This window comes from Ambystoma mexicanum, chromosome 1p (assembly GCF_040938575.1).
Source record: "Ambystoma mexicanum isolate Mex_15411 chromosome 1p, UKY_AmexF1_1, whole genome shotgun sequence".
NCBI lineage: Eukaryota > Metazoa > Chordata > Amphibia > Caudata > Ambystomatidae > Ambystoma > Ambystoma mexicanum.
In genome coordinates, this window is record NC_090921.1 from 314247160 (window position 1) to 314267213 (window position 20054).

General features: G+C 46.1%; 1 protein-coding gene across 2 annotated transcripts in view; it reads left to right on the forward strand.

The window, feature by feature from the left end:
• The window catches only part of PLPPR3 (phospholipid phosphatase related 3), a 63905-nt gene extending 44213 nt beyond the window's left edge, over window positions 1-19692 (forward strand). For both annotated transcript variants that reach the window (XM_069647682.1, XM_069647689.1), the window contains exons 3-8: window positions 7570-7755; window positions 10693-10822; window positions 15112-15307; window positions 15439-15496; window positions 15586-15759; window positions 17295-19692. In XM_069647682.1, coding sequence (XP_069503783.1) covers window positions 7570-7755; window positions 10693-10822; window positions 15112-15307; window positions 15439-15496; window positions 15586-15759; window positions 17295-18590 — 2040 coding nt within the window. In that variant the 3' untranslated portion in view covers window positions 18591-19692. The remainder of the gene's footprint in view (window positions 1-7569; window positions 7756-10692; window positions 10823-15111; window positions 15308-15438; window positions 15497-15585; window positions 15760-17294) is intronic.
• The last annotated feature ends 362 nt before the right edge of the window (window positions 19693-20054 follow it).

Sequence of the window (20054 nt, forward strand, 5' to 3'; positions counted from 1 at the left end):
GATCTTTTGTCAGGAGATATTATAGGTGTTGAAACCCTGACCATTTGGCTATTGATAAACAGTGCTTTAGATATCATGTGATATGTAAGGTCTGTAGAAGAAAGAGTCATGTCACTCGTTGTTGCAGGCACTGGAACAAGCCTGGTAGTATTAAAGCAATGCAAGATTGCATGACTTTTTGGCAGGATGAAGGGAGTGATGGAGGAGAAGAAGTGTGTGTGGTAAATTCCGTTAATGCAATGCCCAAATAGGCAAAACCCCATACAGAGATATCAGTTAATACTGTACCAGTGAGATTACTGATAGATTATACCCTTGTAAACATGGAAACTTGGAGGGAAAAATGTAATTGTTGTGTTCTACAAGAGGAAAGCTTGAGTGCACACACTTATGGGGACATTCTTATCAACATAGTGGGGGAATATCGGGCTCAGTTCAGATATGGAGGGAGTTGCACCCAAGGACTGGTTAGAGCAACATCCAAGGGTGGGAATTTACTATCATGGGATGCCCAGGCCAATCTTGGGTTGAGACTTGATCCTGATCATCCCTCTGAGGTAATTCTTCCGCGGAGGGCCCGGGTTCAGTGGAATCAGTTCAGATGATGGAGAAGCAGGTGGTTAAGTTGTTTGCAGAGGTCTTTGCAGAAAGGATGGAATGTCTTTAAGGATTTGTCCATCTGATTAGATTAAGTCTTGAGGCGGTACCAATAAGGTCAAGAGCATGCATCAAGAGCTTGCTTTACGGGCAGATGTGGAAGATTGACTGAATCGTATGATGAATGAAGTTATGATTGAGGAAGCTGATTCGACAGAATAGATATGCCCCATGGTGACCGTGCGCAAGCCCAATGGGAGTTTGAGACTGTGCATTGACCTTAGGGGTCTTAATAAAAATGTGATACCAGATAGGTTTCCACTCCCCAAAATTGATGAACTGCTGGTGAGAATTGGAGAAGCTACAATGTTTTCAACTCTTGACCTGAAGGAAACTTACCATCAGGTTAAACTACATCCTGACTCCATGAACCTAACTGCATTTAGAACACCTTTTAGCTTATATCGAGGTAAAAGTATGCCGCTCGGATTGGTGTCTGCTTCAAGTGTATTCAGGGATGGCATTTGGGGGTGCCCAGGGGTCGCATTTGCGATCCCTGAGATCTGCCTTGCTACCCCTAAAAAAATACTAAATAAAATATATATTTATTTTCTTAAAGGTAAGCTTCTGGGCTGTGGCCAGCACCATGTGGCTCTATGTTTCTGGAGTTGCTAGCTTTCTTGTTCAGGCCTCTTTAAAAAAAACAGAGGGTTTGAGGAGTGACCCTAAATAACAAAGAATAGGAATAACAAATAATGTGTATTCCAAGGAATTCTATACAATAATTGCTATACTCATTAAAGGTTTATTTCAGGCACACTTCATGGGGTGAGTCTCATCATGAGTTGGGCGCTAACAGGGCTATTAGCCCTACTGCCATCCCCCCGGCGCTTTTAGCGCCGGATCACTGGTCTGGCGGAACGGTCAGTCCCAAAGGGGAATATTCTGCACTGTTACCGCCAGTGGTTATTCCGCCGGCGGTACTAGCACCCAAAATCAGAAAGATTGTGGCAGAATTGCCCCCAGCTCAGAGCTGGGGGTAAATCTGCCAAGCCCATGATTTGGCAGACCTTTAAATGTGGCGGTAATAGCATTACCACTGTATTTAAGGGTTACCGCCAAACTTGTGATGAGGCAGTTAGTCTGTTCTTAAACACCTCAAATCAGCCTTTCATCCTTCTGAGGTCGATAAATGAGTACCAACACATGTTGGCTGATATTGTATGTATATTTGCTCTATATAAAGCACTTAAGCGTAAGTGTATAAAACAACACATCATTATGATTTGGCCTTGGACGTCTGTTTGCATTCACATTAATTTGGTAATATGGGCCTATACACGCTGATATTAACGATACATATGGTGATACATATGGTGATCCATTCTCTATGAAATGTATATATAGTGATATTGTAACCATATTTTTTTAAGTGTACTTAGGAGCAATGCTATGTGATGCCACTTCTTGTTTTGTCAAGGGGTGAAAGGTTGTGTTCCATCACTTCCCATGATGTCCTTTTGAGGTGGGCCAAATGGCATCACTTTCTGTGATGTCATCAGAGGTTAAGGGTCGTGTGATGTCACTTCCGCCACGCCAGGCATTTTGGTGAAATGACATCCCTGAGTCTATTCCAAAGGGTTATGAACAAGTTGCTAAAGGGGTTGTCAGGGACGTGCTGCTACCAGGATGATATATTGGTGTGCGGGAAGAATAAGGAGGAGCATGATGAACGACTGAAAGAGGTGTCAATGAGAAGAGCAGAAGCAGGTTTGTCTATCTTGACGTAGAAATGTAAATTTAAGGTTGCGAAAGTCCAGTGTTTGGGGTATGAGTTATCGGCAGATGGGGTGAAACCAACATATGCAACCTTAGATTCAATAATGAAGATAAATGCCCCAAAGGATAAAAAATGAATTATCATCATATTGGTGGTTGGTCGAATTCCATGGCAAATGTATCAAGGATTTGGCTGAGAGGACAAAAACCATGAGAACATTGTTAAAGAAAGGTGTGAGATTTTCTTGGTGTGAAAAGTGCAATGTCGAATTTGGGGATATAAGAAATTTTTGGTGAGTGCGCCCATCTTCAGTTTTTGCTGACTGGTTGCCTGGTTCACCTCCAGAGCCTACAGGTCACAGGCTCTCCCTCCAGTCTTTTGCACTTCCCTCCGGGCTGCTGCACTTTGTTCAACATTACTGCACTTTCAGCTAACGCTCCATGAGCGGGGCAACCTCTCTGCACTTAACCCAGGGCTCTGCTGGACCGGACTTGTTTTGTTCCCCCCACGCCCCTGTTCCTGCACCTCTATTGTTAGTGTCTGGCAAATGCATATATAATACTTACAGGCAAAGCTTCAGTGCAAGGAAAAGATTCAGAGACACACTAATTGCTTAATTGGTTAAGAGAGCCAAAACTAAAAATAAGGGAACCACAGCTGGATCCCAATATGAGAAACACACTAGGTTTTAGAACACGTTAATACTGGCATGTGTCATCAGAAGGAAAGGTACGCTGAATCCTCTAATCTTCCTCCAGTTTGACAATTGGATTGCTTGTTAGGGGCAGCTCTATACAATAACCAACATTCTGAGGAGTACCTACATGGTAGTTTTCTGGTCAGCTGGACAGTTTCTTGACCACCATTAAATGGGCTACTGGCTAGGTTTTAATTGGTAAAATGGATATCCATAGATCCAATAAGAGGTTGAGTGATCCTACCGATTGACCAAAGGCAACCTGTCACATGTGTTTCTGTATGATGGCCCTCTACTCTCTTCTGCACTACATGAAATTTGAACATTTAAAATCATTGTACTTAAGTTATACACATATATTATTAAAAATATTGTGGGGGTCATTCCGAGAATGGCCATGCAGTAAAAAAGTGGCAGTAATGTTTACAATACTGCCATACTATGAATTTGTAGGCAAAGTAGTGGAAACACCTCCAGCACTTGATGATTGGAGGAATTTCCTCCACCTTACATGGAAAAACTGGAGTAATTGCCACTGGCCGGTTTCACACTCACACTAATTCCCATAGAATGCCCATGGAGTTCCATTGGACTTCATTAATGGGGGAATAACACTGCCTTGCCTCCACTCGTAATCTGACAGATTTACCAACAGACCTAGTGGCAGTAACTGTGATGAATCAGCTTCTGGGGGAATCAGTGGTCCAGGGATGAATATCGGTTTCTGAACCACCACTCAGCCCCACACCTCTAGTACATGGCAAGGGATCCGAACAGATTGTAAACACAAGCAAATTATAAACCTCCTTGTCCAATTTTGGTATAGTGGATGGAACAGCAGGTTTATCTCCCATGGTCGTGGATCGTTGATTAGTTGTAACACAGCAAACATGCTAATATTACCCAATGATACAAGGGGCTGTCCAGTCAACGTTGTATAAACATATCTACTTAATTATTATAGCTATAGCACACTACAAAACACAACCAACCCTGTAAATGAATGCAGAGGACAAACAGTTTCAAGAAGGAAAAGGGATGCACTTAGGATACTGACAGGACGGTAGTCGGTAAAGTAATTAATCACAATAGTTCAAGGATACTTGGTTTCAGCACAAAGGGAGCAATGGGTCATAGAGTGTCACTCAGGGCTTTCAGAGAAGGACAAGGCGGACAGAACCACAATGTACCTTGTGCTTGTAGAAGTTCTTGGTGCTCGACAGAGTCCGTTCCCGGGCGTTTTGCAGCTTCTACGACAGAGTTCAAGACGGGAGACAGCTGCGGGTATCAGGGGGCAGGCAGTTTGGAGAGCGAGGCTGGACGGACGGCTACAGGCTGGCCTACACAGCGGCTGAGTGTCAGGAATCGTTGTCGCAGTCCTGGTTGGTGGGTCTGAAGCACTGGTCATGGCATCTCAGATGAAGTTAACAATTGCAGTGTGACAACAGTCAGTGGTGCAGTCGGTTGCAGCTCGACTGGCTCTAAAATATCCTTTAAGGCAGAGGCTGCCTGATGCTTGTCGATGCACTCCTCCTAGCTTCTACACTGTGCTTGTGTCATCCTTTAAGGCAGACGGCCCAAAGCTGAGGAGAGTGTTGCAGGCACTTGGTTCAGAGACTCTCTGGCACTTCCCACGTAGGAAGCTTGCTTGCTTGCAGAGCCTAGCAGGGCACTCTGTCTGGTTGCTAGTTACTGGTTCTGGAGCTCCTGACGGGTCCTCTGGATTCAGTATCGCCCTTTGTTCCCTGGGAGATGTTTAGGGGAGGGATCTTGCTTCCCTCTTTGGAAACCCTGGCCTTCCTTCACTGGTGGATGCTGTGAGGCAGACCGCGCCTTCAGCCAGGGTCAAAATGAGTTATTCTGTTACTTCATGTGAAGTCTTCAAATGATCTGCCAAAAGAGGGACTCAACCCCCATTCAAAGCTAAATATGCCCCAGTGATTGGTGTAGGCTAAGCCTACGTTAATGAACTAATCCTGGGTCCCCACCAACAATCTCTTGTTTGTGTGAGGTAATAACCAGAGTGCTTTGCAACAGGAAAGATAAAGGGGTGAAAACATGTACTACTAAGTCCCACCCATCTTCCTGTCTGTTGTGGATCAAATGGTCTATCTGGTTAATTGAGCTCTCTGTGGTTCCTGATTAAAGTGACAGGTTTCCCTTGAAGATGGGGCGAGACCAGATTTTCTGTCTCCATCAATTCACATACTTGCACCATCTGAATGGGGAAGTCCCCCTGTGGGAGTTTCCCACTTTAATCACATGTACCAGGCATGACAGCTCACTGTCATTGATACTTAGAGGCAGGAGCTGGCTTCATGTTGACACAGTGCATATCAAAGGTTGGTGGGAGTTTCCTGTCTTAGTCTCTGCAGCCAGGCCCCATGTGTGCCTGTTTGAAGTATACCCTATTAGTATGCTAATTATGTTAATTGATGCCACCATTCTGCAGTGCTTACACAAAAGGACAGGGCAGATCCATGGAGCCTTTAATATTTAATTTAGGTTGGCCATGGCAGGAGGAAGGTTTTGCCCTCTCTGTTTTGAGATACATTGATGTTTGTTTGTTTATTCATTTGTTATGCGCACCAGACTCGTAAGTAAAAGGGCACAGCAGTATGGAAATGCAAAGCTTACAAAGTTACGAAATGAGCACAGGATACAGTATTTACATGCTTACAAGGTATACACAATGTACAAAATAATGGCAAAGAATAGAAATAACCTATATAATTAGAGAAGTAAACAATAAGCACTGTACACAAATATATGTTACAAAGGTAAGGCCCTTCGTATATCACTTAGGCTCACAAGTAGATTAGATTACGCACAGGAAGACTAGATTGCACATGGTCTTCAAACGTAATACACTATTAATGCCGGGTAAGAGGTCTCTTCAGATGTGGGCAGGTACAGGGGCACTAGGGGTCAGTGGCAATGATGTATTTTATTACATTTTTTCTGTTCTGAAATTTAGGTAGGGTTGGTCAGCTCTCAGATCTTGAGGCAGTGAGTTCCAGAATTTAGTAGCCTTTACAGTAAAGCTGTTGCCACCAATAGAAGTGAGTTTGTATTTAGGTATGGTCAGACCGTTAGCATTCCCTGTTCTGGTAGGTCTGAGAGAGGTTCTTCTCTGGAATGTATCTGTGAGGTAGCTATGGGCTGCGTTATTAAGGGCTTTGTAGGTCAAGGATAGGGTTTTTAGCTGTATTTTATTGGATGTAGATAGCCATTTATGCTGGCATACTCCTGGGTGTCACATTCCATCTAAATGTGACAAGAAGGACTGCACCTGTAGGCTCTGTCCACCCAGACTATACAGATCTATGTGTATGTTGTGCAGTGAGCATAGGAAAATGTGTGCAGATTAGCCCCACACATTTTCCAGAGGTTGATCTACATCATTCAATTTCATTTAACATTTTAAAAAAAAGCCCAGCTAAGCGCACATCCACCATGTGGATGGTCGAAATTCCTCGCAGTAACAGCAATTGAGTATGTCGGTAATTACGCAGGAATTTCCATTAGACTGCAGTTCAATAGGAATTACCTCCACACTGGTCATGTTGCCCATTGTGTTCACATAAGCATGTAGAACATTTTGGAAAATTACATTTTTAGACCACTAGATTAGATAGTGTAATACATATTTTATCTTGTAGCAATTGCTAATTACCCAGAGAGGAACCGGTGAGAGTGTTCTGCCTAGTCTTTATCCTGGCACAGTGCGGGTTAAATTAGATGTTGACAATGTTTCAGAAGTGATAAGAAACTATAATATCGAAAATACAGTCCTCCATTGACTCTGCTCACCCCCCGCCCCCTCGCAGGGGTGGACTGGGAACCAAAAGAGGCCCGGAAATCATTTTCAGAGTGGCCCCATATTACACATTTTCAGCAAGCCCTACGGTTTTCCAATGAGAACATTTGGAAATTGAATAGGTAGCCACACGAAAGTGGCCCAGGGTGCAAAGGCCTCCTGGGGAAATCTCCAGAGATAGGGCAGTCTGCCTCTGCTGCCTCCCTTCTTGGTCTGTAATGGTCCTGCATCCCTCATCCATGATGCACCTCATTTCTTTGTCAATTAATGACTCTCCTCCCTGCTCACTTCCAGGTCAATGACTCTCTCCTTTCCTGGGCCCCGAAGCACATCAGTTATTTCTGCTTCATCTATGACCTTTCTCATGCCAAAATCCCTAGTCCAAGACTCCCCGCCCTTCCTCGCTTATGGCACTCCACCTTCATCCTCAAGGCATCACCTCCCTTCCTCATCCATGAATCTGTTTTGTCTTCCCTTGTCCAAGAGTCTCCTTGGTCCCTGACTGTCCTCATCTAAACCTTTCTGGTCAATGGCTCTCCTCACCTTTTTGGTTCCTTAATCTGCTAGACCATACTGTCCTGGCTTATGGAGCATTACTCTCCACCCTTCTTACCCCATGACTCTCCCTCTTCCTGGTTGGCGCCTTTACCGCACTCCTTGCATTGTGTCTTGCAGCTGCCCATCGTGGCCTCCTCCATCGTGACTCTCTACTTCCTGGAGCTGACGGACCTCTTCAAGCCGGCCAAGGTGGGCTTCCAATGCTACGACCGCGCACTCTCCATGCCCTTTGTTGAGACCAACGAGGAGATGATTCCCCTCCTGATGCTGCTCAGTCTGGCATTCGCTGGTCCTGCAGCCTCGGTGAGTACCTGCAGCCTCTCTGAGTACCTGAGGCCCTCGAGAGTACAGATTGCCGCATTGAAAACCTTGAGTGACCTCTGTAAGTATTGAGGCCTCTGTAAGTAGTTGGCTGGTAAATGTGTGAGTACCTTTAGCTTATCTAAGCACTTTGAGTACCTACTGTTTTAAAGAATACCCAGAGCCTCCTTTATACCTCAGCCTTTGGTGAGTACCTCATGCTGCTGTGGGTGCCTGCAGCTTTGGTGAGTACCCACATCTTTTGTAGATGATTTAATCATCTGTGAGTAGATGCAACATCGGCAGAGATGGCAACAACCTGTTTTTTCTCTGTGTGTACGTGTGAGTACTTTGTGAGTACCTACTACCTCCATTTGAACTTGGGGCCTTCGTCAGTACCTGGTGACTCAGTGATTCTCATGGCATCTGTGAGTGTCTGGGGCCATCATCATATACTGGATCTCTGTGGATAACAGGTGGCCTCTGTGTGTGACCAGGGATTCTGTGGGTGCCTTTGGGTTCTGTGGGTGCATGCCGTCTCTGTGACTTCCTATCACCTCTTGAAGACATACACTACTGTGAGTACCTAAGTCATATGTGAGTATGGGCTACCTCTGTGAGCACCTACCATTTCGGTGAGTGATTACTAGCGTTTAAAGTCTCTGTGAGTACCTTTATCTGTATGACCAACATGAGTATCTTTGGCTGTGTGAACAACTTTTGCCTTGGCAGGTAAATGAGCCTCTGTGGGTAACTGTAGCCTTTCTGGGTACTTACATCCTCTGTGAATATCCAGGATCTCCATGAATACCCATAGCCTTTGTGAGTGCCTGCATTGTCCGTGAGTACCAGGGACCACTATACGTTCCTGGAACCTATGTGGGAACATGTGTCATTCATTAGTACCCCGATCTCTGAGTAGCTGTAGCCACCATCTGTAACTTCCACCTAAATATATGCCCAGGACACCTGTGAGTACGAGAGACCTAAATTAGTACTTGAATGCTCTGTGAGTAACTGGACATTCTAAGAATACCTGTAATAAGTATTGTGGGCCTCATTCCCATACAGTGCGCAACGCGGGCAGGTTGGGAAGCTAGACTATACTAAGATTTAGCAAACACCCAACAGCCGCCCCACCCTTAGGGAACTTGCTGAGTACCTCAAAGCTGACCACAACCAGGGGGCATGTTACACCACACACTGACCACACACAAGCAATGGAGATGTTACACCCTACCACAATGTCTATACCCAGAGGGCATGTTAACTCTGCACCTCCCAAAATGGTCACACCCAAGGACCCTATAATGATGACCACACGTACGACACATTAACTACACCCCTGTGGCCTGTTACAACCCCATCCACAGGAGGCACCCCCATTTTACAGCACTCCACCCCCACAACCCTTTATTATCCTATCCACGACATATTGACAACTCGTAAAGCGCATGGTCAGCCCACTCTGGCCAACCCAGAAAGACTCTGTGACAGTACAGACCCACTCTGCCCTCACTGAACGGACATGATAATATTGTCTTCTGAACACCCTGTGGACATGATACATCCCCACTCTGACCAACCCAAGACGTATGGTGAAACCCCAACCTTGAACAGAACTAGGCGATGTATGCCATGCTCCTTCTCATCCCACCCAGTGGACATGTTACACCTCCCCCATCCTGACAACACCCATATTCAACTGGAGACATCCTCTACACTTCCAACATTCAAGGGACATGCTACTTCATCAATGTAGACCACACTCTGGGTTTGTTTCATTATTATTTGTAATAGTTACCTGTTACACACATTTAACACACCTGGACGACATGTTAAAGCCCATATGGCCACACCTGTAGGACTAGTTACACCAACCACACTTAAGGACATAATGATCACACTCATAGGGCAGACTATAGCACTCCCTGTCATTATAATGACCACGGGGCATATTGAGACACTTTCTTCTGACTACATCCATGGCCCTGGTTACTCTTGCCATGCACAGGGAACAAGTTACATCCCACACTCCTTACACTAACTACAACACACTATGTTCTTCTCGAAGGACAGATTAAACAGCTTCCCACCCATGCTGACCACCCCTGGGGGGTCCAGGAACATGTTAGCATCCCAACCGCACCCACACAGACACACACACCTCTGATCACACCCAGAGGATGTTACCACCCCATTCCTCCACAGCAGAGCCCAAGCCTCATTCTGCCATGTTCACCACACTTACGGCACAGGTTGCACTCTAACTAACCACTCCCAGGTTATGTGTCAGAATAACTCCTAGGGGGCTTCTCTTTCCCACCAGGACTCAGAGATCCAGCAGCTTTGGATCCTCAATTTAGACATAAGGGGGTCATTATAAGTTTGCTGGTCTGGTTAAATTGTTGGTAATTCCGTGACCAGCAATTTTCCAGGACCGGCAAACTATACTTAGCTGGTTGGGGTTCACTGATTTATGTCCAAAAAAGAGCTGGGGGTAAATCAGACCCCCAGTGGCAAAAAAAACAGCTGCTATTTCCGGCACCAGTATTACCGGAAACAGTAGGTTAGTTTGCCGGTATCCCACCAGAATTACCGGTGGGATAGCGGCAAACTTGTAATGAGAGCCGATGTATGGGTGAGGTGGATATCTCATGAGTTAAGCACTCGCCTCCAACATGGGGCAAGCCTGCACTTTGCAAGTTCAATGACAGCCAGGCCAAATAAAATAAGCATTCATCCTTCCAAGGTTGATAAACTGAGTAGAGTTACATTGGCTAATAATAGCACCCGTTATTACGGTATGTGTAAGCAGGAGGAATCTGGCATGGAGGTCACAACTGATTGTTGTTGTTATTATGAAAGAATGAAAATTCGCCAGGTTCTCTCCAGCCCAACCCTGAGTGCTAATGGCCGTTTCCCCCTTCCTCTGTGCAGATCATGGTGGGCGAGGGCATCGTCTACTGTATCCAGTCCAAATTGAAGGGCCGGAGTGGATCCGAAGGCAGCATCAACGCCGGCGGGTGCAACTTCAACTCCTTCCTGCGCCGCACCGTCAGATTTGTGGGTATGTGGAACTCCATTGGCGTTGCTTCAGTTAAGCAGTCTTTCGAGGTTCTAATGGCTGGGAAGCCCAACAAATGTCCTTATCTAAGAGGGAAGAAGTCAAAGACCTCCACAGAGGGCAGTGGGTTTAAAACATCACTTCCAACCTTGGCACCCCAGAGGTTTTCTTAAATAGTCTGATAGATAGGTTCCCCTTTGAGGGTCTCCCCAAACCCCTCCCCCTTTCTAGTTGGCTGCTCTGCGTTTTCATTTTCAGACATTACCCGAAATGCTGACGCCATTTTGTTTTCATGGAAGACATTTTATTCCCAGAATTTTAAGGATGGATTTTTTTAGATTTCCATAACAAAATGGGAGAACATCTCTGTAGGACCCCTCTGCAATGGAGTCCTGGGTGAAAATCTGATACTAAGAGAGAAAAAACAGCAGACACCCACCCCTACACATCAGAGTACATTTTTATGGATCAAGCACTGTCAGTCTTGAAGACATCTGCGAAGTTGGGTCTATGGTTACTGTGTGGCTGACAGCATACCAGGTGATTCAACCTGTCGAAATATGCCAGCCTCCCAATAGACTGGTATTGAAGTCAGGGGGAATAAATGGCATCAAGAAGGGGCTTAAGTGGGTCTGAGCTAGCTGGGGAGGAGCCCCGGCAGTCTCCAAAAGCTGGACTTGAGCCAGGGTGCCGCCAGGGCATCCTTAGTCTCCCCAGTAACACCCAGTCCAATGTTGGTGTCTGCGAGTGTGGCAGCGACAGCTAAACTAAACTGCCACCATGAAAGAAATATGTTCAGGGAAACCGTCTGCCTGCCAGCCAGCACCTGACTGCCAAAGGATAAATCTCTCCAGATGTGTACATATGACTGAAAGTTTGCCATCACTTTATTGGTCATCATACATGAAATAAGCAGAAAGGGCAGTGTGCCTTACGTGCTGAGAAGGATTGCAGGCTTGGATCAGTGTCACAGATATGTCATAAATGAAAATGTGTTCTGTTCTTATGTTGCCAAAATGCTTTTTGATTTTATGAAAAGCACCAAGCAGTTTGCATAGGTGCTAGTTGTCCTGCTCTCCTTTCTCGCGGGTGCTCTCCTGGGTGATTTCAAGGCCAGCTGAAGATGTCAGGGTACTTTAAAACCTGGTCTGTCCTTTGGCCAGAAAAAACACAGCCTTTAGTTGGAGAAGACTGGCGCCTCCCCAGGGAATATGTGTATTCTATTAGCTTTTTCTTACAGAAGGTTAATAGCTGCAGATTATCACAGGGTAGGCAGACAGCAGGGGAACTGAACCCCTAAATGATTTCATAAGAAGAGCAATTAAGACACTGAGCATGGGCCATGTATTTACAGAATGAAGGTGGTTTACTCCCTGTATGAATTGCTTTTATCTGAGTGAGGGATTTGTTTACAGACAGCAACTTAATTAGAAACTGAACCAGAGGGAGTTTTATTTACAGTATGCAAGCTGGAGGCAAGCAAGACCACACACGACCACACATGACTGCAAAGCCTCAAGATGTATTGTTTGGAGAAGGAAACCCTTGCCCAAGTCACCTGCCTCTCCTTTAGGCCTCGTTCAATACAGTCTGCCACAATCCCTTTCCAGAGCCCCGCCATCAATTTTGTATCCCATTTAAATCACAGCTTTGAGAACAAATACGCAGGCAGCATGCGGCGTGGCGTGCCAGATAAAACTGCTCAGGGGAGTACGCTGTGTTTGGGAGCAGCCCTTTCAGCTGCTGCAGTTTTAGCACGGCACCTTTAGTGCTTTGGATGTCAGTATACTTGAGCAAACACTAAACGCTCAGTACATGCATCCATGACCAAATAGGTTGCTGCGTCCTGCAAACATAACATGTGCGACACAGCAACCTATTTGTGCATGCAGCGTTCACTCACAGTACAGCCCCGTGTACTGAGTGGCTAGTGATTGCTTAGTCTGTGCCCTTATGTGTGGTGGTTATGTTGGTCTGGCAGGGTTCATATCCTTCTATGGTAGTTTGTGTTGAAATGCTTTATTTTGTTGGGGCACCCAGGATTCCGTTTGTTAGGTTTCAGTTCTTTCGGGGGATGCCCTTGTGTTGTGTTGGCTGTTTCCCTTCAACAGTGTTTCCTGTTTAGCTTGGTGAGTTAAAGAGCCATGTTTTTAGCAATTATCTGAATTGTATGTGGCCTTCGATTGTTTGCATTTGCTTCATGAGTGACTTCTAAAGTTTTGCCGGGATGCAGGACAATACTGATCCACCAAATGTCTGCACTGAGTATTGTTTTGGTTGAGGAAAATGTTGTTACAGGACCTTAGTGCTCAGTTTGATGGAGATGTTTCCCTCTATGAATTCTGCGCCTTGTCCGTGGATTGCTCTATGGGTTATACAGAGTGTTTTAAAGGAAATTCTTTGGATACTGAACGCAGAGAGAAGGGGACGAGGTGGCAGATTAATGACCAACATCCCCACACAGACATAAAGTGCTGCCTCTGTGGTTCCACTGGTGGAATATAACACTCAGTGACAGAGGGTAACAGAGATGAAATGCTCCCCAGGAAGCCTGGAGAGATTTTCAGGCATTCAGCAGCTTCTGAAAGGCTTCTGAAAGGCTGATGCAGAATCAAGGATATGTCAAGCAAGTCAGTGTCCCTGAAAATGTAGGCGGTGTACAGTGAAGAGTCACCCTCGTATCAGGCTTTAAATAGTTCCTTTTAGAAGGCAAGTGAAGACTGATGCAAGCGCTCCCATGTCAGGGAGAATCTGACTGATACTGCCACAGTTCCACCTGCCTTTTCCAAGGCACACCCCGAATCCTCACGACACACCTGCAATGCTGCCCACAATGACAGCCATGCCACCAAACCAGAGATCAAAGTAAAGGGACTCTATCAGGCAGGAGGAGCACTTCCAAGTTTGAAATGACACGTTTTCTGCGACAAACCCATTCTTCCTTCCTTTCAGTCTTCCGTCTAAGCTCTGATATGAGAAGTTACATGACAGGAAAGCATGTTTAAACGATTGTCCCTTTTCACATTTATCGTATGAACTTTTCACTTGGGACCCAGGCCATTACCAGGCATCAAAGCCTCTTACAGAGTACATACCATTCAAACCTTTTCATTTAATGTATTTAACGTGATATAGTTTTAGTATAAAACTTTACACATATACAATAAATAATACAGACAAAAAAGAAGAAAAAAAACAAAATTCATTTCATCGTCAAATTACACACACAAAATCACTATGCCCAAACAATTAATCAATAGCAAATGGAATTACTGCAATAATTTAAATTTAGAACTCTTAGCGTAAGAATGTGAGTAGCATTAGAATAGAAAATATGTAACAAATGGATTCACAGAAACGGCAGACAGTGCAAGCCAATTTCATATACAATAGATAGTATAAAATAAGACACAAGCAATATAGACCAATTTCATATAGACAAGAAAATATAAAATATGAGATATAGTGAGGTGGAATGTGACAGTGTGCAGGTTTTATGATGGGTTTGCACTTATGCCAGGGTCTGCACCCACCCCTTATTTCGAAGCAGAGGCACCAGTGTGTTCATGCCTCTTTGTCCTGTGACATAATTAGAAGTTTGTCCACCACCTTCCAGATTTTGGCTTTTTAGTCCCCTGGGTGGGTGTAAACAGTTTTGATTTTGGCGGGTAAGAGCCTATGGAAGTATATGGATGGGTAAGAGGCCTGGCAGATGAGTGAACAGATTCAGCGGTGGGTGACACCCACCAAAAGCATGTGAGTTGAGAAGTATGCAAGGGTGTTATAGCTAGTAGCACCCCGACTTACTATCTGGAATGCCAATAGTTTTATTGTTAAGTTGTTGAATGGCATAGTGACCGTTTCACACGTTTATAAATCTACAAAAAGAAAATGGCTGCCATGGAAAAAAGGAGAATGGAACTTATCATAGTCCCTTCTCCATTTCCAGGGTCGCAATTGGTGATGGGTGAGAAGGGCCAGGAGCTATGTGGTGAGCCTCCAGGTCAGGTGAAGTCAGAGTGTAGGAATGTTACGTGAAACTAGGGACAGGCAGCTGGGTGGGATGAGGGGGAAGTGTCGCTGGGGAATGTGCAAACGGGGGCCAAAGCCAGGAGGCAAGATATTAGGACTTGAAGGTGGGGGCCATACAATTTGGTAAGTCCCACGTTGCAAGCTCCGGATTTTCTGGGGCCACATCTAGATCCCCTTCCGGGAGTTAATTTCTGATATACACACCATCAACCGGCTTGAAAACAGAGAACTGAATGGTGATTTGGTTTCCCCCTTTCCAGGTGTCCACGTCTTCGGTCTATGTTCTACGGCCCTGGTCACAGATGTCATCCAACTAGCCACAGGCTACCATGCCCCCTTCTTTCTGACAGTCTGTAAACCCAACTATACCTTGCTGGGCATATCCTGCGATGCCAACCCTTATATCACACAGGACATATGCTCTGGAGCTGACCGGCATGCTATCCTCTCTGCCAGGTAGGTGCCGTCTGGTGCCCCGCCAGCGCATGCCACAGTAGCATGTCACAATTATGCCTCACCAAGAACCTTACTTTCATCACAGCACTTCTACACAGTCTCACAGTGTCCTACCTTTCCCCCTCTTTCAGGAAGACCTTTCCCTCCCAGCATGCCACGTTGTCCGCGTTTGCGGCTGTCTATGTCTCGGTGAGTTCTTTAACCCCTTTTCTTATTAATGACGCTAGCCCTTCCTTTCTGCTACTCTTTGACTCTATGGCCTCTCTATTTTATCCTAGATGTATTTCAATTCCATCATCACCGACAGCACCAAGCTGGTCAAGCCGGTCCTGGTCTTTGCTTTCGCCATTGCTGCCGGAATCTGCGGCCTTACCCAGATCACCCAGTACCGCAGTCATCCCATCGATGTGTACGTGGGCTTCCTGATTGGCTCTGGGATTGCTGCCTACCTGGTGAGTGCACACATTCCCGGTAAACCTTAGCTTTGGACCTTGTGCAATGATTATTCCTCCCTCTGATCCATGAAAGATGGCTCGTGGCAGTGCAATGTTCTGGAGCTGGTAGTAGTATATAGTGTGCTGCTGGATGTGTCTGGATGGAGGCCATGCTCATATAGAGCACCTATGGGGCTAGCGTGTCACCTGCCATCACAATGTACAGAACAAAGTAGAGACACTAGGTCCTATGCTCAATTTCATCATTTTGCTCTCCCTCTCTTTCTCTCGATCTCTTTCTCTCACTCTCTCTGCCTCTGTCTCACTAGCTCTCTCTTTCTCTATCTCTGTCAGTCTGTTTCTCTCTCAGTCTCTATCACCCGTACCGACGCCTACCGGCAACCTCGGCTTACAGTTTCCGCCGCCCGATATCCCGGCAATACTGGGATATTACGGGCAGCGGCAGAACTGTTAGTAACGGTGCTGGTACTCTAGTGAATTATCTGCTGGTAGGGGCTGGAACTACTGACAGGTCCGACCTAGCGGTAGTTTACAGCCACTACCGACGGACTCAGAGTGACCAGGTCCAGAAAGGGTGCCGGTAACCGTTGTTACCGGCATTATTTCCAGACCGGGTCACTCATAATGAGGGCTATTGTCTCTCTGGGTGGATGAGGAGAGTGGGACATGGATTGGCTCTGCTGGGGTTCCTGGGCTTCCGACAAACTATGTAATGGAACAGAGGACCAGACTGCAAGGTCAGCAACTGTGTTTGTTGTATGCTTGATTTTGCAAATTATTGCTTGTGCATAATAAAATGTGTACACTGCAATCTAGTCAGCAACTGTCACACAAAATTAAAAATTGCCTTGGTGCTTAGAGAAGAAAACAATTATTGATTTTTATCTGAGTGCTTGTCTTTACAAGAAGGAAGGACATTTTGAGCGACAAAATGGTCTGTAGTCTCTGCAAATCAAGCTAATGAAAAAAGAAAATAATGTAATTGTACGTTGTAACATAGTAAACTAGTGGTTTTTAAAATTTGACAATATGCATGTTTAATGATCACAGTATATATTATATGAATGTAACACTTGCTTACTGAGCAAAACATAGTATCAAAACTTAGAATAACTGTATACATTAATTTCTGTTCGAATGTTATCAATTCAGGCTAGGCAGTCTTGTAAACTCATATTTTAATCTTTCAAAATACTCCTATGGGAAAGGTGGGATGACAAATAGCACCAATGAAGGTTCCTGTCTGCTTTGCATGAAGTCAAAAAGCATTTGGGAATATAAGAATGACCACAGATCTGAGAGGGGTGTATGTGTATAATGCACACTGGGCTTGGTGCTCATTTGTTTTTTCACTACGTTCGTCAGTCTTAACATTAAAGTGTTTGTAACCATGAATCATATATACTCATTCAGACAAAATTTAAGAAGGTTATGCTCATGCCCAATCCTCAATCCAAAGACTTCACAAGAGAATATATCTATAAAGGATCATTTGCATTCATTATTATAACCCCTTTCCCTTACACCCACAGGCTTATCATGCAGTGGGCAACTTCCAGGCCCCAACAGAAAAGGCGCAGGTGAACCCTCCTCACAAGGACGCACTACGGGCACTCACACAGCGGGGCCATGACTCTGTTTATCACCAGAACAAGTCTGTAAGCACTGATGAGCTGAACCCCCAGCAGCGGATGGAAGGGATGAACCGGCAGGTGCAACGGGAGAAGAACTCGCTAGGCAGCTTGAAGCGGGCTAGCGTGGATGTGGACCTCCTGGCACCCCGCAGCCCGATGGCCAAGGAGAATATGGTCACTTTTAGCAACACCCTGCCCAGAGTGAGTACTCCATCCATGGATGACCCGGCCCGGCGCCACATGACCATCCATGTCCCTGTAGATGCCTCACGCTCCAAGCAACTCATCACTGAATGGAAGCAAAAGTCCTTGGAAGGCCGCAGCCTGACACTGTGTGAAGAGGTGGCTCTGGCCCAAACGCACCGGCGCGCCGCCTCAGAATCAGCCGGACTCAGCTTGGATGATGAGGAGCCAATCCCGCCATCTTTGTATCCCACCGTGCAGGCAAGGAATGCCGACCGGGGTGTCATAGGACCCCGTGTGTTGATTCAGCCAAGACCCGGAGCCACACAACTCGTTCACATTCCAGAAGAGAATCAAGGGCCAGCAAACATTTCCCCTAAAAGTAGCTCTGCTGTAAGAGCCAAATGGATGATGATGGCAGAGAAAGGCTCAGCACAACGGCCTGCAAACACGCCACGCCTTATGCAAGTGATTGCCATGTCAAAGCAGCAGGGTCTGGTGCCGGTCACACCAAAGCACTCTGAGACCTCGTCTTCTTCCACCGCCAGCTCCGACTCCTCCTCTCAATACCGCTCTCCCTCCGACAGAGACAGCTCAAGCATCGTCACCATCGATGCCCACGCTCCTCACCACCCGGTGGTGCACCTGTCCTCAGGAAATGGGCCTTGGGAGTGGAAGACAGCCCAAAAGAGTGCAGACTCTCCAGACACGTACGAGATGAATGAGATGCGAGGCTTCCGGTCTGCCAAGAGTGCGGGCGTGTCCCCAGGCTCCTCCATCAGCGATATGGACCAGGAAGAGCCTCGCTTCGGGGGAGCAACCGTCAACCTTGCGGCCACTTCAGGAGACAGAGGTGAGGCGGCTCCCGAGAACGTAATGAGCACGTCCAGCAGGGAGTCCACCCTGAGAAGAAAGCCTCCTGTCTTGGCGGCCCTGGACAAAGATGTCCACGCAGAGATTGAGGAGAACTTCTACAAGAAGCTGCAAGCCAACCGCAGGTTTAAGGACTAAGGAGACTGAACATGAGTTTCAGACCTGTAAATACCTCCAGTAGGAGCCACCGGCAAAGGTGCCAGATTATGCCAGGAAGAGCCAAGCACGTTTGGAAGGTTTGCATGGGTATGCCCAGCCAGGAGGGGCATTGTTAGGGATAGGGATTGGGGTTGGATCGCTCTAGCAGCAAACTTTGCAAATATGTGTGTTAAACATTTCCGGACTTAAGCCGCAGCGGCCTGCCTACCTGCCCCATCTTCACTCCATCAGTTTGCACTAACGGCAGCAGGAAACAGGATCAGGTGAATCTTAAGGGGGAATTCCATTTTTTGGGGGGCCTTGTTTACCCAAAGGACACGTGGCAACGCAGGTAAAGCAACTATACTGCAAACTCATTTGGGAATTCTTTCCAGTTGTGATCTGGTAGAGGAACGGAAGAAACAGGGGATGGCAACTGTAATTTGTGCCGTGAAGCAGGTACAAGCACCTTTAAGGCACAGGGAGTGCAGAGAGTTCTGAACAGGGCTAGGTTGAAGCAGAAATGCCAACATTAGAACATTTAAAGATGGCGGATGTTGAATCCAAATGATTGATGCTAGAGCGCCCGATAGGGCACGTTGAAACGGTCCATTGGGGTGCACTGTGCACAGAAGGTCTTTAAAGAATGACAAAACGAGGAATCAAATTAAAGGAAGTGATCAATTTAATTGTAATTTGCCAAACAAGTGCTCGCCCATTCTGAAGGGTCACTTTTGGTAGGTACACGTGGCTGCTTCGCATGTCCTACAGAGGAATGGGGTCATTCATCGACCTAATGGGTGCCTCTTAAAAGGTTGGCAGGACCACGGCAGAGTACGTCACATGTCATGAAGTGATGGAGTCTGGCCCAGCTGGGACTGCCTTTAAGAGTGACTGGCCAGTTGAGACACTTGGACTGGTCTGTACTGGCCAGTCCGAAATTGAAAGCCTTCCACCTCTGAAAGGAGAGTGGTTCCTGCAAGCTACATTTTAAACGTAAACTGACCTGATGCAGTCATTTTTTTAAACTGCTTTATTGTGGTGTGACGTCCTGATTGTAAATTCCATGACAGCAAAAGAAATAAACATTGGAAGAAATGAAGCCGGCGGTTCTCAGTGTCCATTAGTTTCCCATCACACGGGTTCCGCTGGCAGGTAAGCCTAACCCTCACTCCTGGCGATAGCTAGATACTCTGACAAGTGAAGAAAAACAGCATCTCATGATAGCCACTGGTCATATCACAAAGGGATTGACATCTCAATAAGGTATTGAAAATATGATAGGCTCTTTACGTCCGAGCAGACGCTTAGAACAAGAAGCGGAACTGATGGCATCACACTGGGGCTGGTCTCACAAAAGAGCAGTCATCATACTGCACTAGGGCCTGACCTCACAGTAGGCGCTGATAACACGAAAGAGAACTGATGACCTCACAAAGGTGGGTGAACTACTCACAAAAGGGT